We start from the raw sequence: 23917 nt of genomic DNA on the forward strand, positions 1-23917 counted from the left end.
CATTTTTACCTTTGTTTCCAGACATTTCAGTTTGCATACGGATTTTGTCGGAATTCGTTTCATCATCAGCTGGGTTTTTCTAAGAACCAAACTCATCATGGTTGTTGTTATGGTCCCGCGATGCCTCGCTGAAAATTTACGAAACCGTCTTGAAAATATTGGTTCGGTGCTTTCAGACGACATTATCCTGCTGTAAATTCCATACGCATTACTCTTGAACCCTCCCCGGCATGCAGTATTCACGATATATTCGGAGCAGTAAGCTTTCCTGCCGTGACCTATGTTGAACGAGGTTCATTAACATTGGAACAATCGCCTTCTGGACGTTATCTTTACAAGGTAAGCCGTGAAGGAGCGCCATTCACTCTCCCTAGCTCGAACCTCATCACGGTGCGCCACAGTACTGTAGCTACCATGCTCATTATTGTCCGTGCATTTCACTTTTTGTGGGAAACAAGATGCTGAATTTGGACGCAAGGTGCCAACTGTGGGTCAGTTGTGAAAATCATTCTCAATCATACCTGATATGCACCACCTAGTGTGAACATTTGTTGGCGATTCTACTAATGCGTAGTTTGAACAGACATCGATCGATTCAAGTTGACGACGACAAATTGGCTCATTCGGTCGAGCTCACGTACACGGAATCAACTATCCCCACATCAGATTCGTGAGCAGATGCTTCACTACTTGCATTTTTCCTACCTTTTCAGGACATGGCAATGTTTTCTGGGACTATTAAATACGTTTTCTATATTTTGGTGTCATCATTCTTGGGTTTGGGAAATGGCCTTGTGTTTGAACAGCAAAATCGTTCAGCTGTAGCACGCTTTCAGTGCGTAGCTGCCATGCCACCAAAGGGAAGCACGAGGGCTGGGATACTACCAGGTTGCCCAAGCCTAGACAGGGTTAGTCGAGAGACAGAGGTCGGGTTTGAACTACGGACTTTCCGGTCAGTAAATTCTTGGTCTACCCACTTGGGCCATCTCGCTCCCATATACCTGTATATTTCAGTAATCACAATGCAACAAATGCATGTTACAGGATACTGATATCATTAGAGTAGTTTGCTCACAGGGGTCCAACACGATGACAGAGGTCTGACTGTGTTGTCTGCTTGTAGTTTCTCGAAAATTGTCAGCCGAAAACGGATTGTTTGATGAAATTTCACAGTATGCTTCTGAAACCACGAACGCAATGAGTTCATGTCTAGTATGGAAGATATTTCGCACGCTTTTTCGTACCTGCTCACCGCTGGATGAAGTGCGCCGTTTTAGCAACTTGCACACGATAGGGTATGTGTGCACTGGCTATGTTTCTTCGAGTGTTAAAGAAACCTGTGCTAAAATAATCTCAAGTTATTTCGCCTCATCATTGACCTGATTTTCGATTCAGTAACGTGTATCCCTTCTGAAAGTCATTATCCATGACGCCTTCACAGATCGGTCTAATAACCCATTATTGCTGTGCTGTGGGACTGGCCATCGTACTCCCGTCATATTCGAGCTGTACATAAATGCGTATCAGTTATGCAGTCAAACAGAGACAGCTCGCTGAACGTCTGGGTCGATGTTGGCTCGATAGTGTTGGCACAACTTTTAAGTTTAAAAAAGTTGGGGTAATTCTTCAGTATTTACTGACGAATCTGCTCGTTCCTGCGAAAAATGGCGGGTGAAACCAAACGATTCCCATAAAGTACTACAATCTATTTTCAAAGGGAGTATAAATTGAATGCCTACCACGACCTCTTTTTGGACACATGATGATCACAGGGTGAAATGTGTTCTTTGTGGCAGTAAAATCCTTCGGAAATGGAAACGCAAAAATCACTAATTTAGCACACTCACTATGCTCTTTTTTCTAAACCCATTGCCTCTATTTCGTGGTTCCCGCTCTCCTTAGAAAACGGTACTTTTCAGTGTGTGTCACCCAACTCTGGAAATTAGCTCAGACATCCCTCGTAGCAGGTTCCATCCTCATCTTGGTCTGATTCCCGCCTGAATTAGCTAGGAGTGAATTCTCGAGCAAAAGCTGTCAGCTCTAGGAAACCACCGAGCTTCAGCGGTTTAACTTGTCTTCGGGAAATCAGTCACATCTTTTGGAATGTTAAAACATCAGCTCAAACCAATGCTAGCTGCAGTCGGTATGGTCATGTGATCATTGCGTGACGTTTCCAAAACAAAATAAGGCCGACTGCTGCTAGCTGTATAGCCCCATCGTCAATCCTTCCGCACATTCCAAGGTATAAAATAAATACGCTACTGAGTACAGCCTCAGTAGTTAAATTAAACAACAGTATCATTTACATCAACTCAACAAGCGCCATCGGGATCAGGGAATATTACGGTAGATTATGGCGGGACGATATGTTGATCATGACAGGTATGGCTAGTGAATGTGAATAGTCTTCAGCATATGTTTATATAAGGAATTTCATCCCATACAAATAGCGGTTAGGTTTTAACTTTGACGAGCTGGTGGGAGCACGGCGATAAGAAGGCTAATAAGGTTTCCATCGTTACTTTGTCCACATGTCTGATTGTATAACGGAAAGAAAGTAATCGTATTTCTCAGCACGGCTCCATTGTTGGCTCAAATTGCTGAATATAATGGTCACAGCGGTTGGAATTTTTCTATATTTGCGAGCGATGGGACGTTGTCTCTGCTGGGCACTGTCCTTTTGGTTTTCGCTTGAGAGCATGGAACTAAAACAAGAACGAAGATTATCAGATTGAAAACAAGCTTTTGAGTTAGATGAAATCAAACAAACCTGTGTTAGCTATGCGTTTTCTTGGAGTATTCACTGAAAGAGTTATAAGGGATAGTTGAAAATCAATGAACGTACTAGCAGGAATCTTTGTTTTGTATGAGAAGCATTAATGATTACTGATGTGTATTGTGGACCACAGTCCCTTAAGCCTTTTTATTACCGTGAACCCCGGTCTCGATGGTCGTCTGACCGCCTGGTGCACTCGGACAGACCAGAAAAAGTCAATGAACGTGCGAGCCAGCCGATCTATTGATCACTGTCACGTACAAGCGGTCAAAAAGTGATACTAAGAATACAACTCATCTGTCAAGGGCGAGTGACGGACAACCAATGAAATCTGTCTCAACGAAAACATTTATTCCATTGGCTGTTGTGTAGTCCCGTTACGTTCGGAGCTGGTTCTCCTAATAGTTAATAGATTTACGAAAGTGACGGGATGGAACCATGATTTCAGATAATATGAACGATAGGAACGTGCCTACATGACACTGTTTTCATGTGATTGGAGAATAGTTGATTGGCCGATTCATTTGACAGGTATATTCAAGGTATTCCATAGGCGCGAATTCGTGCTGAGAAACTTTTTGCCTCCAGCTGCATTACGGAGATATCAGGTCTCTTGCTGTCATTGTGATAAGGCGACACTCAAATATACGACATCCCAGACATGCTTAAGACGAGAAAAAATTGTTCCTCTTTCGATTGTTTTCTGCCTTCACTGAGGGGAACAGCTAGTTACTGACTTGTTCCGTGTGTAAAACCCACAGTAACTTTAAAATCTGAAAGAACCGGTAAGGTTTTAGTTCCTCCAACCATCTTCAAGCCTTGTCAGGAAACTATATTTCCAATGAGCGGTTGTTTTCTTATCCCAGTCTGCAGTCGATCCCCACAGATGACTTGTCATGTCATGTCATACGTGAAAGACATGTATAGTTTCTAAAAATTTTAGTCCCACTATAACTTGCGCACACATTCTGTTTCATCAGGTGGGTGTTACTATGATTCTTGATGCAGATGCGACTACCGGTTGAAACGTGACGACTGCAAGACCACCCGTTCGCTAATTTAACGCAATAATTAATAACCTAATGTAGGAAGTGCGAATGTTTTTTCAACAATCTGTTGACACGGACAGACAATATGGCCTTTGATGAGTATCCACTACTTCACCCTGATCGATCGTCTATCCTAACGGGATTCTTCGCTGCCATTCTTTGGGACTCCGTTTGACAGGACGATACTTGGAAATACGTGGTCAGTTTTGAAAACCCCAGCGTATGGAGCGCGTAAGCAGATGGTAAATACATTTTCCCAGACGGCACCGGCGCAATCGGCTGCACTGTCTTAAATAACCGGCGTGTAATGAATCAGCAGTTCAGTTCAGTTCAGTTCAGTTCAGTTCAGTTCAGTTCAGTTCAGTTCAGTTCAGTTCAGTTCAGTTCAGTTCAGTTCAGTTCAGTTCAGTTCAGTTCAGTTCAGTTCAGTTCAGTTCAGTTCAGTTCAGTTCAGTTCAGTTCAGTTCAGTTCAGTTCAGTTCAGTTCAGTTCAGTTCAGTTCAGTTCAGTTCAGTTCAGTTCAGTTCAGTTCAGTTCAGTTCAGTTCAGTTCAGTTCAGTTCAGTTCAGTTCAGTTCAGTTCAGTTCAGTTCAGTTCAGTTCAGTTCAGTTCAGTTCAGTTCAGTTCAGTTCAGTTCAGTTCAGTTCAGTTCAGTTCAGTTCAGTTCAGTTCAGTTCAGTTCAGTTCAGTTCAGTTCAGTTCAGTTCAGTTCAGTTCAGTTCAGTTCAGTTCAGTTCAGTTCAGTTCAGTTCAGTTCAGTTCAGTTCAGTTCAGTTCAGTTCAGTTCAGTTCAGTTCAGTTCAGTTCAGTTCAGTTCAGTTCAGTTCAGTTCAGTTCAGTTCAGTTCAGTTCAGTTCAGTTCAGTTCAGTTCAGTTCAGTTCAGTTCAGTTCAGTTCAGTTCAGTTCAGTTCAGTTCAGTTCAGTTCAGTTCAGTTCAGTTCAGTTCAGTTCAGTTCAGTTCAGTTCAGTTCAGTTCAGTTCAGTTCAGTTCAGTTCAGTTCAGTTCAGTTCAGTTCAGTTCAGTTCAGTTCAGTTCAGTTCAGTTCAGTTCAGTTCAGTTCAGTTCAGTTCAGTTCAGTTCAGTTCAGTTCAGTTCAGTTCAGTTCAGTTCAGTTCAGTTCAGTTCAGTTCAGTTCAGTTCAGTTCAGTTCAGTTCAGTTCAGTTCAGTTCAGTTCAGTTCAGTTCAGTTCAGTTCAGTTCAGTTCAGTTCAGTTCAGTTCAGTTCAGTTCAGTTCAGTTCAGTTCAGTTCAGTTCAGTTCAGTTCAGTTCAGTTCAGTTCAGTTCAGTTCAGTTCAGTTCAGTTCAGTTCAGTTCAGTTCAGTTCAGTTCAGTTCAGTTCAGTTCAGTTCAGTTCAGTTCAGTTCAGTTCAGTTCAGTTCAGTTCAGTTCAGTTCAGTTCAGTTCAGTTCAGTTCAGTTCAGTTCAGTTCAGTTCAGTTCAGTTCAGTTCAGTTCAGTTCAGTTCAGTTCAGTTCAGTTCAGTTCAGTTCAGTTCAGTTCAGTTCAGTTCAGTTCAGTTCAGTTCAGTTCAGTTCAGTTCAGTTCAGTTCAGTTCAGTTCAGTTCAGTTCAGTTCAGTTCAGTTCAGTTCAGTTCAGTTCAGTTTAGTTCAATTCGGTTCAGTTCATTTCGGAGACTGTTCACAATTATTAGTTTGTTCGGCTTGCCAGAACGGACGGGAATCAAAAGCAGAATGGCGGGAGTGACACAACCCTTCGCCGCAATTCTCAGTCCTGTTGCACAAATCCAGGCGTCAAAACAGTGTGTGCTTTGAAATTCTTAAGTCAGAGAAGACGAGAAGCATCTCAGCATAAATTGGCTTCACTTAGGAGGCCTCTGTTATAAAATTCCAAACCGCATACTACTAGGAATCGAAACTTTATCACAGCTGACGGTGGAGTAGAATCAAACCCCGGGGTGAGTAGCGCTAACAAGCATATATTAAGATCCATGCAGTGTGTAGTGAACACTTGAGTTTCATGCAGTCCATATGTAGGCTTGATAAACTTTGAGTTTGCTCGAATGTTTTGTTGTGTGGCAGTCATAAGCAGAAGGATGATAATACGGATATGTCAGAGGCTTACTGACCAACGAAAGCGGTTATATTTTGACAAGTCTAAGCTAGGTAGTGCAGCGTTACAAGTCAATCAGGTAACAATCAGACAACTATCCATTAACGCCCCGGACAATAAGGGTGCGTCATTACATCAGGCTATTGTTTAGCTAACTTGACAGCAATTCAGTCAGAAGGTAGTTAGTCTCAACAAGACCTAAGTGCTACTACATTACAGGGACCAGGTAGACATCTAAACACAAACAGGAGTTGACAAATCAATCACAATTTGCTGAGATAATGACGATGGGGAGTTTGATTATTGAGACAACCAGTTGCCAAATTCTCCATTCAGGAAGGATAGCATGGGGTCAAAATCTAAATACCTGACTTAATATTTCCGCAAAGGAATCTACTCACAAGGTTGCTGAAAAACTCTTCCAAACCCCAAGACGGTTTCGCCCTTCTTGGGGCTCATCAGATAGGCGCAGTCCCCTAGTTTCCATCAACCTTATGTTCTACTTGAACCTTTATAAAAATATACTGCGATATCTCGTAACTTGCATTCACACCTATGGTAAACGGTAAAAACGTACAAATGGTAAGCAGTCTCTAATTTGTTCTTTCAGTAGTCCTATCCAGAATCCATTTAGCTGTCATTGCCACAATCAACTGCCCGTTGGAGGCAGTTGATGAAAACAGCTAGAGGATAAGAAAGGGGTTTGTGACCGTTTTTTCCAGTCAACATATCTGGGTTTTGTAGCCCGTCACAACTTTGACCTTACTGTTTCCGAAAGTGTTGACCACGTATCAAAACTAGTCAACTATGAGTGGTGGTGCCTGGACATTGATGCGTATGGCTAAACTAAGATCTCATTAAGAAAATCGACTAACCTGTCACAAGAACCCGTATGGTGTTAGTTGACTTTACCCGTGTGCGCCATTTCCAGCGTACGAATCAAAGCATTTCCTTGTTCGTATTCGTTTGGCTTAAGAAGTACGGAGCATGGTGAAGTGTTCGAAAGTTATCATCACTGATGTCGGAAAACTTCTTATCACATACTTACGCACTTCGATCAATAAATTTATGGGCAAGAATGTTCTTGGTGATATTTTTGTTCATGCGTTTTGCCGGAATGTTTCATAAAGAAGTCTTCCGACGCAGAATTAAACCTGATTTAGTTTAGACTGTGAATCTACGTTCAAAGAGTTACGACAATAAACAAGTCCCATAGCTATGTTTTGTTGACCAAGCCATTGAGTGTATCGATTACCGTCAACTCAATAAGACTCAACAAGGCACAGCTATACTATGGGATCACCTTACCATGACTGAATTACTCGTACAAATTGGTAAGAGATGCTCACCATCGTAGAACACAACTAGAATTCGAAGGGAACGTCCTAGAGAAACTGCCTTTAAATCGGATTAAATTGGAAATCGGCGAGGAGAAAGCGTACCAACCTTAAAGTACCTTCCCAATGGTTTTTTCGAATCATTAAATGAAATTTTAGCCAACACATTTCCTTTACTGTTTTTGAGCGGCCACAAGCTCGGGTTGGGTTTGGAAGGGCCTGGAAACGTCCTACAGGTATGTATGATGGACTCAGTTGGGCAGTGTGTGGGAATGCGCATTGGACAGACTGTTAAATCCATGCAGCCCTACCGAGGCCATCTGTTGAAAACATAACGTATGTGGAATACCAGGAACTTTTGCTGGAATTTCATTAAGCTTTTCAACTCACGATGACAACAGCTGCCCAGTTCCACGTGTGAAATATCTTTACACTGATTAGTATCAATAACTTGCTGAAACCAACTGCAATGTATCTGAAAATCGTACAGAAATAGGACAACAACGTGATCTCAGGGGGTCACTGGACTTTCTCAGGAAACGAAAAATTCTGCGGCGTCTATTTGGGACGAACTTTAGCGAACTTTCGTACGGATTCTTCTAAACCGATTTACCTGCCACCTGAGTTCACGAACGAAGTCATATGACCGTTCAGCGAATATACACTCATTTGCAAACTAATTTGGTTTTTCGAGAGACTCACCTGGAACCCAGCTGAATCTCTCGTTTGTGATGTTTTTCAGACAACTGAATGTGCTGCACCAGGTTTTATATGACCGTTGTTGATATGACAAATATTCAACTGACTGCTTTCGTATACGCTTGGTTCCAATGCACGGTATAGACGTTTCTCGTAGTTAACATCCCAATGATGTCGGGTGCTTTCAGAAGTTAAGCATGGACAAACAGGCCAGGAGGGAATCGATAAGTGTGTGCCACCATAGTGGCCATCATACGGTGTGATTCCCTTAGTACCGTGTTGGGTGATCGTTAGTGCAAGGGAAAAATAGCGCTTTTAAAGAATGAGTCATTTCTTGGCACACCCGGGGTGAGTATTCCACACCCAAGTGGAATACACATAAATTAACACGACAGAACGACCAGGAGATCCTAATTGTGTGGATGTAATCACAGAACATTACATTTGCCGTCCGCAAACAAGGAATGGATGAGCTGTAGGCATTCAATAGAAACTGTTTTTATCCCGTATACTTGACTGAAATAAACAGTTTTTCAAACATTGAATAGCTAAAAAGCCGCTTCTTATATTAGTGAATATAGAGCCATTTGCAAACTAATTTGGTTTTTCGAGTGACTCACCTGGAACCCGGCTGAATCTCTCGTTTGTGATGTTTTCAGGCAACTGAATGTGTTGCACCAGGCCGCCTCGTGTTTCAGTCGCTACGATATTCGACATATCGCGATACATGTATGTATTTGTTTGGTTTGCTTTTGTTTGTTTGTTTAGTTTCAAGTAGAACATTAGGTTTACGAGAACCTGGGGACTGCGCCTACCTGATGAGCCCGAAAAAGGGCGAAACCGGTCGTGGGCTGTCGAAGAGGTTGCAGCAACTTCGTGAGTAGTTTCCTTTATGAAAATATACTGCGATATCTCGAATATCGTGCCAAGTGAATCATAAGGCAGCCTATGTGCAGCATATTCAGTTGTAGAATATCATAAACGAGAGATTCGGTTGAGTCTGTCGCGAAAACCAAATTCATTTGAAAATGAGTGTATTTCTCGACAAACAGTCAAATTGGGTTCAAGTAAAATCATAAGGTTGACGGAAACTCGGGGAATGCTCCTACCTGATGAACCCCCAGAAGGGCGAAACCGGTCGTGGGCTGTCGACGGATTTTCAACAACCTTATGAGTAGTACATTACAAATATATACACGCTACTTATATTGTTTGAATCATTTGTAATTTAGGAATATTTCCCAATCTAGTAGCCTGACTAATGTGATTTGTTTTCATTCGCTAGGAAATCTTTTTGCTGAATCAATGTGAAAACATTCCAGGCTAAAAATAGAGCGTCATTTTCAGTTCCTTTTTTCAACATGATTGGTATTATATCCTCAATTTTACAACCCTGTTTTGCTTTACTTTTACCCCTGGAACCTCTGCAAGAATTTCAAAAAGTCAAAATGTGAAACCCCCAGATATTTGACGTTCCGCGAAAATGTCGGCTGTCAATTTGTCTTTGTGTGTCCGTTTGGATGCTTTTTCCTCTGAATTCCATCTGCCTCTTGTAGTTGGCGAGCGTTTTGGCCATCTAAACTGCTTGGCAAAGCCTAGTTGTAAGAAGAATGACAAAGTCAATACGTTTTGTTTATTTTAGCAGCGAGTTCTTGAGCTATCATCCCGTTTCCAGTGTGACTGTCCTGTTTTCGTTGCGGAGATACTTCTAAAAGGGATGAGCTTGGTGGATCGTAACACATCGGAACTTGATGATACTCAAACCAAATGAAGGTGAGACAGGTCAGTCAGGTGTTGTCATTTTCCTGAAAAGTCTTAAGAGCACGCTGCGTCATGTCTTAGTTTGACTACGTTTGCCACAAGTGAAAATAACATGATAGATTGTTGGTATGCTCTTGCGAAGAATCGGTGTTTGTTGATAGATGTAGGAGCCTGGATCAATAGTTGAACGATTTCACTTTAAGTCTATCCAAGCGGACCAATGACATCCGGCTTTTTTCTACAAAAACTTGTAGTGGTATCACAAATAGACAACACTGTATGGACAATAACTTGGTGACAGGTATTGATAAAGCCACAGGATCGTGAGAGAATAAGCAAAGTTAAACATGTACTCATTTTTGGAGGTCTGTCACCAAAACAGGAGCTCTCGGTTTCTACCAGCTGACTTAAAAGTGCTCTCCGGGAGAGGCCACAATAGAGTCCCTCATCAGCCACGCTTTGTTGTGAATCCCAAAAATGGTCGCATCTACGAGGAATTTCAGGAAAATTTTAACCATCAGCAAGGCCTGCCACCTGTACAAAAGTGCATAAATTTAGCAGTCTCATTAGATTCACCTGAACTGTGTCAAAAACGGAAAATTAAATCCTTCATAGGAATCATCATTCTTAGGTCCAGCTATCAAGGGAATCACTGGGGCTGGGATGCTGCCAGGTAGCACATCTGAGCAAAGACGGCTCTAGAGTTTCGTGTACCTTATCGCGTGAGTTGTCTCTATCCCAGGCGCCACGTATGCTGGAGGTATCCACTCTGTTCACACAACTCAATCAAACACACCGAATTTTCGGAGAGACCCACTTTTCGCTTCCAAAAGGGCGAGTAAAGGTCTAGGCTGCACAACATCAGATACACTATGAAGAATGCCACGCCGCCAAATTAAAAAAAGTTTTCAGACGTGATTTTAGCTTTTGCTTGGTCTGCAAATCTAGTAGCCTGCGGATACTATTCATCGTCATCATCATCATCGTCAGCTGTAATAACCGCGTACTTGTCGTACAGTGGTTGTAGCTGCCCCACAGTTTCGTTCACCGATAATTTGGGGAGGTGGGGTGGATAGCTGCGCCTTGGAGCCAGAAGCGTGATTACAGCAGTGGACTGTTGGGCGGGGGAATTAAGAAGGGAGCTATGCACCAACGGCAACAGCTTGGATGCAAGAGCGCCATTGAGGGTACAACTGGACCATGTTTGCCAATGTCCCTAACCATTTATGTGGCCCGTCTCGGGCAGCGTAACTGGAGTTCCGTACGTTTCAGAATAATATTGTGGACTACCTGCGTGCCTGTTGAGAAAAACCATGAGAGTCACGGCCCGAAATGAAACGTACTATGAAATTGTTTTAATTCTTGTTAGAAATATTCCAGTTTTGTTTGCCACCTGCACTCCCCAGTCTTTGTTTGTGTGGGAACTACCGAGCACTTACCTATGCCAACAGTGAGAAGATTGATTGAATCTTACTGAAAAACTCTAGGGGAAAACGAAATGGTCAGCTACGTACTAGCACTGAACAAAAGTTGAAATTTTACCCATATTTTCATCCCGCAAGTCAATCCAACCGGCACTGAAGGACCAAGAGGAACCGTAAACAGCTACATCCTTATTAGGAATCATCAACTGTGCTTGACTCATGTGTAGCTAGAAGGAATCGAACCCGTGATATTCCAAATACTTCCAAAGTCTAACCTGACTACTGAATTACACCCAGTTGTATCCCAGTTTGGTTTTGACGGGAGACTGGCCTAGAACCCAGCTGAATTTCTCGTTTAGGATGTTCTTAAGAAACTGAATGTGCTGCACAAGTCCGCCTAATGTTTCAGCTGGTACGATATTCTAGATGTCGCGATACATTGTACAGACGTTATACACAAGTCTTTAGGTTGATGGAAACACTTCGACAGCCCACGACCGATTTTGCCCTTCTTGGGGCTCATCAGGTAGGCGCAGTCCCCGAGTTTCCATCAACCTTATGTTCTAATTGAACCTAAATTGCATGAACTTAGCGATACACACACATTTACGTACCAATTTGTTTTCGACGGGAGACGCAAGGGGAAGGAGAGCTTTCAGCAACGTTATGAGTAGTATATCACGTTCAACCTTATTATTTCCGAAGAAGTTGTCATTCTAACACACAGCTTGAATCATCAAGGAATAGCTTATCATTTCGTGAGTGGATGTTAGTTAACCAGCCCGCAGATCAACCACTCCTAGCTCAAGTGAACAATGTTCGACTATTGATCGGAAGCCTCAAAGTCGAACGTACCGCCATTGAGATCTCTCAACTATTTGTAGATTCCCTACATCAAAACTAATTTTGGTCCCCTTAATAAAGACAACCTTAACTGTTTAAGAACTATCCTATCTTTCTACACGATGGTGCTCCCCTGGAGTGGCATATAATGTTGGAAATTTACATGCCTACTTTGGTTTTATACCTATTAAAAAACGGTTGATCTTAGCCGAACGCCTAATCATCGATGTTGGTGATGACCTTAGATGATCAGGGAAGCGTGGAAAATTTGATACGCGTTAAACTTACGATCTCAGCCAAACGTACACATGTAAATGCAAGGCGAACTAGACTACTGAAGACTTATTGGGTATGAATGCCATACTGCAAAATTAGCGTTTTCTGTCGACGAACTACAGAGTTTTTATTCACCACCCATTTATTGCAAACTTCTTCAAAGTTTTTTAAAATTTCGATGGCATCTGGTGCCCACTCGCACAGATCATATTCGAGCTATACAGGCCCCGAATGAATAACATGAAAAATGCAAGGGGAAATTAAAATGGTTCGGAATTGCGCCTGTCCAGCACCTAACTATAGCACCCTTTTCATATCATGGGATTTCATCGAGGCGAATACATTCATCCAACTAATCGAAATGATTAGAACAGATAATATGCAACACCCGAAGTAGTCGCATCTGTCGGAGTAAAACAAAAAGACGCCTACCAGGGAACAGCATGCCGCAGAAAACGCAAGATAGGATGTGAAGAGTGAAAATTATCGCTCAATCACCCGGACTGACTACTTATCACACTTGGACGGTGAAACGATGGATTCATGCACTCTTGGTCTTGAGTTTCTCCATACCAAGTGCTAATGTGATGGGATCCTATCAACAACTGGTCATGAAGCTGGCCGAATGGTTCTTAGTTCTCATGCATAGAAACAAGTGTTGATCCCCTTGTTTGTCAACGAGGCGATGAGGGGAAACCAACCCTCGGGGAAAACCGTATAAATACATAGAGTGAATAACTTTTCTAACCGGTGCTGTTTGTATCATGGAAAATGATACGCGCTTGGTAAAGATGGGTCACTCGGTTGGAGGAAAGGTGAAGATAAAAAAAGACCAGTAATTCAGGTCACCCAAAGCCAGCCGACCTTAGGATTTTATGATTCAAAGCATCCAAACACACTAGCTAGTTTGTACCCAAGTTCCCTTCCTGACTGATAACAAGAAATTTCTTAAGCGAACCAAGCAAACTCTCCTCACGCACGGCATACCTAACTAACAGAAAAAGGTAAACACTCTGAAAGTATCAAATTAAAAGTTGATTGATCACCGTCATGCGTGAACAGACACGAATGACTACCCTTATTTACAGCAAACAGGAAACTCGAGCGTCTATGGCGCTACCTGACTGGGAAGTCCTGACAGGCGAGTCCATCGGTGGTTACAGCCAGGACAGTCGGACACACCAATCTTTGATGTGATGATGATGATGATGATGATGATGATGATGATGATGCACACCAATCAACTCGCTCAAGCGTGAACTCGTTCGTCCGTTCAGACGTTAAAATTCAGACTAATCCACCTTGCGCTGGTGGATTAATGGTAACGCGCTCACCCCGCATGTCTAGTAACCAGAGTTCAACCCCCGGCACGGCCATTGGATATGCACTACTTATGAGAGCGGAACTCGAGCGCTTTCTCCTGCTGATGCGGACTCACCAGAGTAATTAAGTCAGGACAGGAAGGGTGACTGACCGATAGGAGTGATATAAGTATGGACAAAACTCATACCGACATTCAGCTGAGCGGTCGGGTGTAACTCACATCGTTCTGGCAACCACCGAATGAAAGGTACTTCTTTTTGTGTTGTGGACCACAGTCACTTAATGCTTTCTTATAACCGTGAACCCCGGTCTGGATAGCCGCTTGATCGCCTGGTGCGCTTGGCCATTCTACCAGAAAAAGTCAATGAACGTGCGAACCGGCTGCTCTATTGATCACTGTCGCGTACAAGCGGTCAAAAGTGATACTAAGAATACAACTCATCTGTCAAGGGTGAGTGGAGAACAACCAGTGAAATCTGTCTCAACGAAAAACGGCTACTCTGTTGGCAGTTATGCAGTCCCGTTACGTTCGGAACTGGTTCTCCTAATATTTTGTATGCCGGAATTTTTGCTGTCATCTGCCATAAACAATACGAGCCAGGACTGTCCGTTAAATTTTGCTGTCAAAAAACGGCATACCTTATTTCGTTCCACAATATCGTCCCCGATCGTAGCTGTCAAACCCTGGAAGACATTCGCACATATATGACCGCCCACCAAGATTCAAACACATTCCACCGGAACATCGTTGAACTATGTGAGGTTGATTACAAGGGGCGTTGGATACACCGTTTGGGCGGGACCATGATCGGCGAGGTAAGGGCTGGTAATTGGGAGCTCTGTGGGAACCTGTAATTGAAAAATGTAGACTACAGTTCAAGCTAACTGCACAATAATACAGGTCTCATCATTTGTAGCACTACCTTGAATTGTGGAGCAATCAATAAGACAAAGATAAGGTTCAGCCAATCAAAACAAGTGTTTCACGGTCAAACAATATAGAATACTTGAGTTATCCGAGAAATCCCAACTGAGTGGTGCGGGAAGGCATGAGTCATTCATTCCGAAGTCTGGCAGTGCTAAATGTACATATCTCAATTTATGGAAATTTTCGTTCAAGTCGCTGCACGGATTAGTTCAAGGAAGCCTTACAGGACCATAAAAACGCTACAGAAACAGCATACGCAGAGAAAACGGGAAATTGATTGGAATCAGTGACAAACGTATACGAACAGAACGTGGTGATGTGACTGGTCAAAAGGCTTGCTTAGGTAAAATTTGTTCACCGTATCCGGAGTCGAAAGTTCATGAGGGGGTTACGAGTGCGGATCGAATCTGTGCGGTAGACGGAAAAAGCAGTGGGTCCCGACAAGGGATAGGGTTTGAACGAGGGAGAAAGTGTACATTGTGTGTAAGTTTTGTCGCAGCATTGAGGTTTGTCATTGATGCCTTCCAATGTAAACACCTTATGGCGAGAACTGATCTGTAGTAGCGCTGGGAGTTACATCTACTCTTTTGGACACATGCGCGCGTCTACTGACTTGGTTATGTCTGCCTTACAAAATTCTGATGTCCCCGGGCTTACAGGGGGCAATGTTATCTGCTTCCACACTCAATTTGGTGTTCACCAAGTCGAAGGGATCAGTGACTTTAGGTCTTCCAAATAGTGAACATTTGTTTCCAAAATTTAGGGCACGGAGTTTGATTGATGCAGCCAACATCCTTATAAAAAATTCAACTGTCATTCTCTTGTTGAACCACGAACCTGTTGATGAATAATTCTTTTGTCGGGTCAACACTCACAGGCTTACATCATGTCATTAATCCACGTTATATTTGTTTGACATCCGTCCATTAGGAACTGGCTTAATCGCTCGTTTGAATGACGGATGGTTTGGACCTACGCGATCGCCGACAGAGTTGGAACTACCCATTGTTCCCTTAAACTCTGCCAACAAATCAAAAAGGCCTGAATCATCTGCGATTTCCCAACAGTTTCCCAAAGGAACAATGTGCTTCTGAAAAGAAACACGCTTTCAAATCCTATCGATGTACAGCTGAAATTTCCGCTTAATTCATTCGATGGCAACCAAAGTAAACATGACTTCTAGTATGCTATAGACGAAGAGGTTACATTTCATTGGGTCCTCATAAAACAGTGCCATGCCACTGGCGTTGGGCATTCAGCTTAGTCGGTCGACTAGCGGTAGTAAACCACAGAAATGAGTGACTTTTGTACATTCTAAGCGGATTCATTAACAGAACATTTCTCATCAGCGTGGGTAGTTACTGGAACAGTCTTGTGCAGGCGGCAAAAGGGAGGTCACATGACGGATCCACAACTACACCCATTTGATGAGACTCGATCGATATGTGGACCTTCCACAAATCAGCCACATAATTTGCGTCTTCTAAGTAATCCTAGTTAAGTTTGACACAAGTTGAAACCGTTCGCTGGGATACTACTGATGAAGCATCTGAGTAGTACGTGGTATTCTCGTAACGCCCCTTCGCGTCCAATGGAAGGTAGGGTTTATATTTGTAATGTGCTACTCATAAGGTTGCTGAAAATCCATCGACAGCCTACGACCGGTTTCGCCCTTCTCGGGGCTCATCAGATAGGCGCAGTCCCCGGGTTTCCGTCAACCATATGTTCTACTTGAAACCGAATTGCACGAAATTAGCGAATATACACTCATCTGCAAACTAATCAAGTGTCGCGGTATTTTGAATATCGTACCAACTGAAACATGAGTCGGCCTGGTACAGCACATTCAGTTGCCTGAGAACATCACAAACAAGGAATTCATCTGGGTTAGAGGTGAGTCTCTCGAAAGAACCAAATTAGTTTGCAGATGAGTGTATATTCGTGCTAATTTCGTGCAATTTGGTTTCAAGTAGAACATATGGTTGACGGAAACCCTGGGACTGCGCATACCTAATGAGCCCCGAGAAGGGTGAAACCGGTCGTGGGCTGTCGACAGATTTTCAACAACCTTATGAGTAGTACATTACCAATATGTGAAGGTAGGGTTTTTTTGCGGAATTTATGGAACTACTTTAAAGTATTCGTTTAAAACCGCGTGATAGTCACTAAATATTCAGAAAATTGAAGATCACACGTCCAAGAAGAAGACGGATGTTCAGCTTTTAAAAGCAAAGTGCATATGAGAGATCTACTTTCCTGTTCAATAGTTTAGTTGGTGTTTCAACAAACCGAGATAAGTTTGTGTGGAACCGGACATTTCGCTACAAGACGGCTAATGCTATCGCTGCTACCTTGGAAAAATTGGGAGAAGTTCGATGAGCCACACACAAGTTATGCGCCTGCGTATACTGAGTTTCCTATTCTGCCTAATTATTTATCGACGTTGCTCGCAAATATCTCCACGATTAAACAGGAGATCCCACTTTCTCAGAGTACCCACTGAGGAATTCAAGCTTACTGACATGTCTTCTGAAGTACAGATCAAAACAAAAATGCGATGAATTTGGAAGGGATTTTGAAGACCAGTAGACAAAAAATATTCTAACGGAGCATTCTCAGGTCGGATCAAGTCCCCGAAGTGACATTCTACTAAACATATCCATCAGTAATTCTTCAAACGCTGTTTAACTACAAACCGGACGTTTTAAAAAAACTCAGCACATGCCAATGTGGACCGAGCGACAGTGGAACGTAAAGAAGAGTGTGGATGGCGGCTGCACATGCCATGTGGACCGAGCGACAGTGGAACGTAAAGAAGAGTGTGGATGGCGGCTTGGTTTGAACTTTGATCCACCCAGGATGTCCAAAATTGTTTGCAAGCTCAACTCTCAAATAGACATTTCGGGAGAAGGGCGTAAAAGTGCAGTTCTGTGGATTGGATAAACCGAGCCCCACTTAATGATATCGATGTCGGGCGGGACGCTCATCGCCAGATCCTGTATTCACTGAAGTTCGAATGGGTAGGTACTCAATGATTTGCAGTTGGGGATTCTGTTCCATTTTATTTCGACCACTTTAAGAGATGATCCAACAGGAACTGTTCCTCCCTGGGACTAGGTAACTGTTGAAATCCGAACAGGTTGCAATCTCCCCCGGGGCATCCTACTATAGGAACAATTTTCCCTGGCTACCATTTGTATAACGTAAACTGTGTTATGCGCCAAAAGAACATTCAACAACGGCGGTCATGCCTTTGAACCAAATATCCACACTAACGCTTACCTGTAAGTAGTGGGATCTGTTCCACCTGATATCTTTCGAATCCAAATCACCCGCCAGATTTGGGATCAACCTCCACAGCATGGGGTGAGACTTATTTAATGATGTTGAAGTTCTGTGGTCACAGCAGTCAAATGACTGAGCTCGTTCAGACTTGCATCTCCAGTTATGTTGTGGGCTTTGTCTTAGCAAATGATCAGCAGATGAACAATGACACGTCCATACATGGTCCATGAATAACCCAGTTAGACCTGATTGATGGTGTGATAGAACGTACCTTGAAATCAATACTGGCGTGATATTATTGCCAGTGGGCCTAATATACATATCTGTTTCGAGATTGGGAACTACCCCCCGATGATTTCTCTTGTCCACATCCAAAAACCACATTCAACGACAACTACTCACCGATGGATACACAATGAACGCAGGATTTCGATGAAAACCAACCTGAAAGTTTTTAATCTCAGAAGCGACATCCAGACATTACTTCATTCATGTAGAGTGCATATGGCTGTACCCCTAGTACACTTTGCCACAACAAAAGCAGGGATAAATGATACTTTTGATCAAACTGTTTCCAGGAAAGGACGAGACAGTAATCCTACGGTTATTGAAAACTCTTTGACAGCCAAATCCCGGTTTCGCGCTTTCTAAAACTCACCCTATAGACACAGTCCCCTGGATTTCGTCATCCTTTTGTTCTACGTGGACCCAGTAGCTTGCAAAGTACACCCAGTTGCACATCATTCTGGTTTCGAACTGCATTTTCAAAAGTTATGCATTCTAGTTAGCGAAAGCTATCTTTTCTTTAAAGAAACCCAATGTGTCGTTTCTTTGGATGGGGCAACTCGGACAAACCACTGTATAGTATTTTGTGAGAAGTGACCGTCAGAAACAGATGGTGCGTTATGTAATCCACTATGCACAAAACCATTCGGCCTGGAACACGCTTGAATTAAAAAAACCTTCAAGTAAATTAGAAGTGCAGTTTATGGTCCTATACAAACGGGTGTTTATTGTGAACCAAAATGACAGCGATAGACCACTCAACCACCCGGGTGGTACAAAACGAAACCTTACAAATGATGTGTTTTTGACGATACTGTCCACTGGTGAAAATATTGGCGCAGGAGTATATTGATTGGAACGTTTTTCTGGTTTCTATGTAAAAAGTTTGCGCCCTTTTCTACTAGCTTTCCAAACCGTGATAGACTTTTCGTTCACAGATAGATGGCCCTGTTTGAAAAGCAGTTCTGGCACATTTTACGGAATAAAATTCTGGCCAGATTAGTTGAAATCCCATTTGGTGAACACCTGTTCCCATCCTTGTCGTGGATAGTCAGCAGCGTTTTCCGCATTCCCGATCGGGTTTAATTAGGTATCTCTTGTGTACCGAGAAAAAACTTCGTTTCTGTTGCATTTTTGTTAGCCAAGCAAGTGTGAAACTCAGCAAAACGTGGTTGACATGAAAGGCCAAGGCATCCTTGGACCAGCGAATCGAAACAACCCATTTACCAGCGTAGGGAATACCTTTCATCTAATACTTACGTTGATAGTGATGAGAGAATCATTGAGTACAAAAGTAAAGCACAAAGAGTAAATGCAAGCACCCCGAGTGATACGCCCTTGGTACCCTGTTTTCGTTTGATTCCAATATCAACTCTAACCTTGTACTAATGACAACACATCATTTATCATCCTGTCGGGCTTTCGTACTCTCGTTTCACACGTTCCCGAGTCGATGCGAAACAGAAGGTAGAAAACACTTGATTTTTCCTCTAGAACCCCACTATTCCATTTTAATTTCAGAAGAAACCTTTCCGACAAAACTTACTAGCAGCCCAACAGAAGAGTCATGTAAACACCGTGATTCACACAATCAGTGCCCGAAGAATAATTGCCACGAAGGTGGGGGAAGTAGAGGAAGAAGCTCAGCAGNTGGGGGGAGTAGAGGAAGAAGCTCAGCAGGAAAGAACAAGTTTTTAAATTTGTGGATCTGCCTGTTCAACTGTACAACTGTATACATCTCCCATGCGGCAGGTAAAGAGTGAGACATTGTTACACGTGTGTTATCGGTTCATCACCCAGGTGCAGTCTAGGCGCGACTTTACAACAATCCTAGACGTCCTGTCTGAGTTTTGAAAGCTGAATTCGGGTTTGTCCAGTGACTAAATTGTGTGCAGTGCGATCTCTGAGGATTCGCTCCACCCGATAAATTGTTCAATAAGAAGCTTCCCATCTTTTTTTTCAACAAATCCTACAGGTAATCTACCTGGCAATTCTCAGGTCAACTAGTAGGAGAATCCTGGGAGTTTTACTTCTGGTGATGTGGCAGTTTAGTGATGCAGTTGAGGGTTTATCAGGAACATATCTTTTGAACATTCAAACTCAAATTGCTCATTGACGAGCTGAGGAGAGAATGGTTCAGTTATTTCAGACACACGACCGATTGATCTTACGTGGAATGGAAAAAGTTTGAGTGAACTTGCTGCAAGCTATGACCTAACATTACGGAAGGGATGATTTCACTGAGGAGATTGACAAATACCAACATTATGCCCTGTATTATACACTCAAGGTAATGAAAATCCGGCTACTTGTGGCGATTTGGGGGTCCTTTGACTGGGACAGGCGACTGAGGTGACTCAGGTCATACACACATGAAGAGCTTCACCTTTTCGAGTCACGGCATCTTCAGCCAAGTAATACGCAGTGAAATTTATATCGAAACGACTTGGTAAGTGCTGGGGTATACTGTGCCACCCTGCTGCAAGAACCATTGGTTCTGCCAAGTTGAAGCTACTTCTCCTGATTTGGGTGTTCTCAACTGAGAAGACCTCAGAAAATCCAATCCGGACGCACATTACCATCAGTTACTACTGACGGTGGTCAGTCAGTGCTTACGCCATCTCTGTACTACCTGTGTGGACCCAGATCATGCCCTCATCGATTGTCGCTTTTCTTTACGCTTCTGAGATCTATGTAAAGTACGCACAACCCGTTAAATCACTGACGACTCATTGCCTTCAAAGCAAAAAGCTCGCGCGAGTCAGATTCTCTGCTGCCTACCTGCTTGCAAATCAGTTTCGGATAGCTAGACATCTTCTGCTGTTCGCGATGTTGAAACTTCTGTTTCCGATACAATTCATCAACCTGTTTCAGGTACTGAATATCTGTGACCTTGCTGGAGGCCTGGGGACAGACTTTATCGCGTTATCAAACCGGGTAAAATCAACTGTAAATTCAGGTCAAAAAGACTGACAGATTCATGAAAAAGAAAGATTCTGGACCCTAGAGTCTCGAACTGTGAGTCGACTCCTTATTAGAACAATTCAGTTTACCACTTGCTGCTTTTCCCCAAGGTTATCGGCCTGTTGTGGAAAATTGGAGTGTGAGTATGGAACCCTCTTATGTCTTCGAGATATATGGGCATACACATCACTCAAACGGCGCCAATCTTACATCCCTGGCAACCTTCAACCGGTTCACGCACGGTGCTGGATTCCTCAGTAGTGCTTATCTAAATTGTGTTCGAAAGATGCCTGATAACCAGGATGAGTCAGTAAGTGTGCGCATGGTCCACAAAGCAATCACAGTGAATGCGTCACCATGAATCTCGTTAGGTTAAGGCTGGTAGCATCACTGATTAATAGCCATAACCAGTGAGCGACAAGTGGTAGTTCACCGGATTAAAGCTTTGTCGACCACTTCTTCACAATCCGTCACATGTTAGAACGGGACCAAATGTAAGTATGACCCGCAGTTTTGGAGTTTCTTTACTTCAAGAATACGTCCGAGCATATCGAATGGCTTGTGTTTTTGAAAAGTTCCACCCAACTGGAGTAGTAGTAAGTATTCTTTCAACTGTAGCATCTTTTCGATGCTATGAACTTTTCAGTCGGTGATTTCGAGCTTTAACCATCCGGAGCTCACCAGAAGATGCTCCAGATGCCCATAATCCATCACTCACATCTCTGTTGTAGAATACTTTGTTTAATGCTTGGCGAGCCGAGCGCTGAATTTGAAACCACGATGTTCAGATCGATGCTAGTAAGAAATTAGTTGATTTGGAATAAGCAAATGATATCTTCAACGTGTGTCTTCAAACGTACCGCTTGCTATTCTGAAATAACTCCCGACAAATATGGAGAGAGTTGAATACTTCGTTAGTTGTATGATCGTCGACGGGAGTGCTCCTTATAGAACCAGCTCAGAAATTAAAAAAAAACCATATCACCTTTGATAATCTGTACCAATTGCAGCATACAATCAACTAACATCACGGACCAGATATTCCAGGTCACAATGCGAACCGGGCGGCTGTACTAGCACTTGACCTTTTGGGTGGGGGAACTGGAGTCTCTTTGGATGTTTGGCCACTGATTTATCGGAAGGCCTGCTGATATTTGGTGTGCCGGACAAAAGCCCAAATGGACAATCGGAAAGCAGGTATTTGGCTGTGCAGCGGGCACTTTAGTCTTGAAAAGCATCCAGAAAGATCAGTTGTAGTGCCATACACGCCGATCATCTTCTCTGAAAAGACTGTTTGCTGCTTCTAGAGGGGGGCGAATTTTGAGGTGGACAGCTTGTGACTTTGCACACGGGTGCGAGAGTTTGCGATAAGGTCGTAGGCGGTAGAGGTGGGATCTATGGGGATCTCTTTCCCCGCAAACGTTAATCTAGAGAGAGTACAATCTATGGTGGTTACCCACGAAAACAAATTGTGCATTTGAGCCTCCTGTCAACACCACGGTAGCTTGAAAATAAGTGAGCGTATATCTTCGACAGCACTCTTTCACTAGTTCAGCCTTATTAGTAAAATAACAATTCATCTTTGAAACTGTACGGCAGTAAGGAAGGATTTTACTACAAATGTGACAAAGTATCTCTCCTGTGACCTCCTCATTGGATCAGGCACTGATACGCCCAAGAACAGCTGTCACTGCACATCACGACAACATATTCTTAACCTGTAGTCTGACCTTCACAGTCATGTCAGAAAACCCTGTATTCCAGTTTGCTGAATGGAAAAATGTAGGTTTCAGACCTGACACTGTGTGGAAAAGTCTCCACGACACGGTTGCCCTTGGAGATAACGTGAAAACGGCAATACTCAAACATTAAGTTGACAAACTATTCTGTCTGCCTCCGAACTGAATGCGACTGGTCCGTACGACAACTCTTCACCAGACGGTCAACAATAGTATCTAGGAATGCGTCTACCTTTCGCCTACTTTCTGGCTGAACGGTTTGCTAGTAAACAGAGAAATTTTCAAAAAAATAAATCTTATCAACACTTACGCCAGCTGTTCCACTGGTATGGTTGATCTCCACCTGTGTAGCGTGTGGTTGGGACATACGGAAATTTGGAAGGAGACACAGCCTCATCATTTATATAGGGCATAATGGGAGGCAATTCATCTGACAGAGGGCAAAAAACCATTTGAAAAATCAATGAATGGAAACAGAAAAGCAGTAACAACTGCTATTTGTACGAGGATCGTGGCGGCTAGGCTCTGATTTTGTATGGGCTGAGATCAACACTCGCACAAACTGGGCAATGCTGCGTGCGATTTGCTATAAGCGTATCCATCAGAGAGCCATGTATTCGGTACGAACCGAAGGTTAAACAGGAGGGGGCAGTCCTATAGCCATCAGGATACCAAACTGGTGGCCATAATTGTTAGTTCACCGAGTATACTTTAACGGCTGAGCATCGCAGTGTATCCAAAGGGTCACCCTGTGACCCGAACTACCAAGCAGATGCATCCTAGTCACATGTATATCCAGTCAATGCTAAGTCTGTACAATGGTGGTAACAGGAGGTCGACTGTAGCAAAGTTACGGGCTTAACAGGCATAATTAAGCTATTAGGCAATCGGGAAAGCCGAGACAAGATGAATAAGAAAGCCAATTTCGAGGATAGAAACTCTGAAGTGTATTTCGTATCAATACTGGTTAGGTAAACAGTTGGATGTGAAATACAATCAGTTTAAGTCAGTTCCTCAATCCGCTAAGGCTGTTACTGGACTGGGACTTCCTAAGGTCTCAGTCAGTGACTTGTGTTTGTGGGCTTTCTGCGTACTTATGACACTTTTATGCGTGGCACATGGCGTTGAATGTACATTTTTGCCATTTAATCTCAC

General features: G+C 43.1%; 2 protein-coding genes across 2 annotated transcripts in view; both read right to left on the reverse strand.

Moving 5' to 3' along the window:
- T265_14582 (hypothetical protein) overlaps positions 1-897 on the reverse strand; it is a gene marked incomplete at both ends in the record, with an annotated part of 1725 nt that extends 828 nt beyond the window's left edge. The window contains 3 exons of the mRNA XM_009174313.1: positions 10-128; positions 366-485; positions 747-897. Coding sequence (XP_009172577.1) covers positions 10-128; positions 366-485; positions 747-897 — 390 coding nt within the window. The remainder of the gene's footprint in view (positions 1-9; positions 129-365; positions 486-746) is intronic.
- A 1621-nt stretch (positions 898-2518) lies between these two features.
- The window catches only part of T265_14583 (hypothetical protein), a gene marked incomplete at both ends in the record, with an annotated part of 33845 nt that continues 12446 nt past the window's right edge, over positions 2519-23917 (reverse strand). The window contains 3 exons of the mRNA XM_009174314.1: positions 2519-2705; positions 14245-14410; positions 23073-23192. Coding sequence (XP_009172578.1) covers positions 2519-2705; positions 14245-14410; positions 23073-23192 — 473 coding nt within the window. The remainder of the gene's footprint in view (positions 2706-14244; positions 14411-23072; positions 23193-23917) is intronic.

Source organism: Opisthorchis viverrini, assembly GCF_000715545.1.
Source record: "Opisthorchis viverrini unplaced genomic scaffold opera_v5_224, whole genome shotgun sequence".
Taxonomy (NCBI): Eukaryota; Metazoa; Platyhelminthes; class Trematoda; order Opisthorchiida; family Opisthorchiidae; genus Opisthorchis; species Opisthorchis viverrini.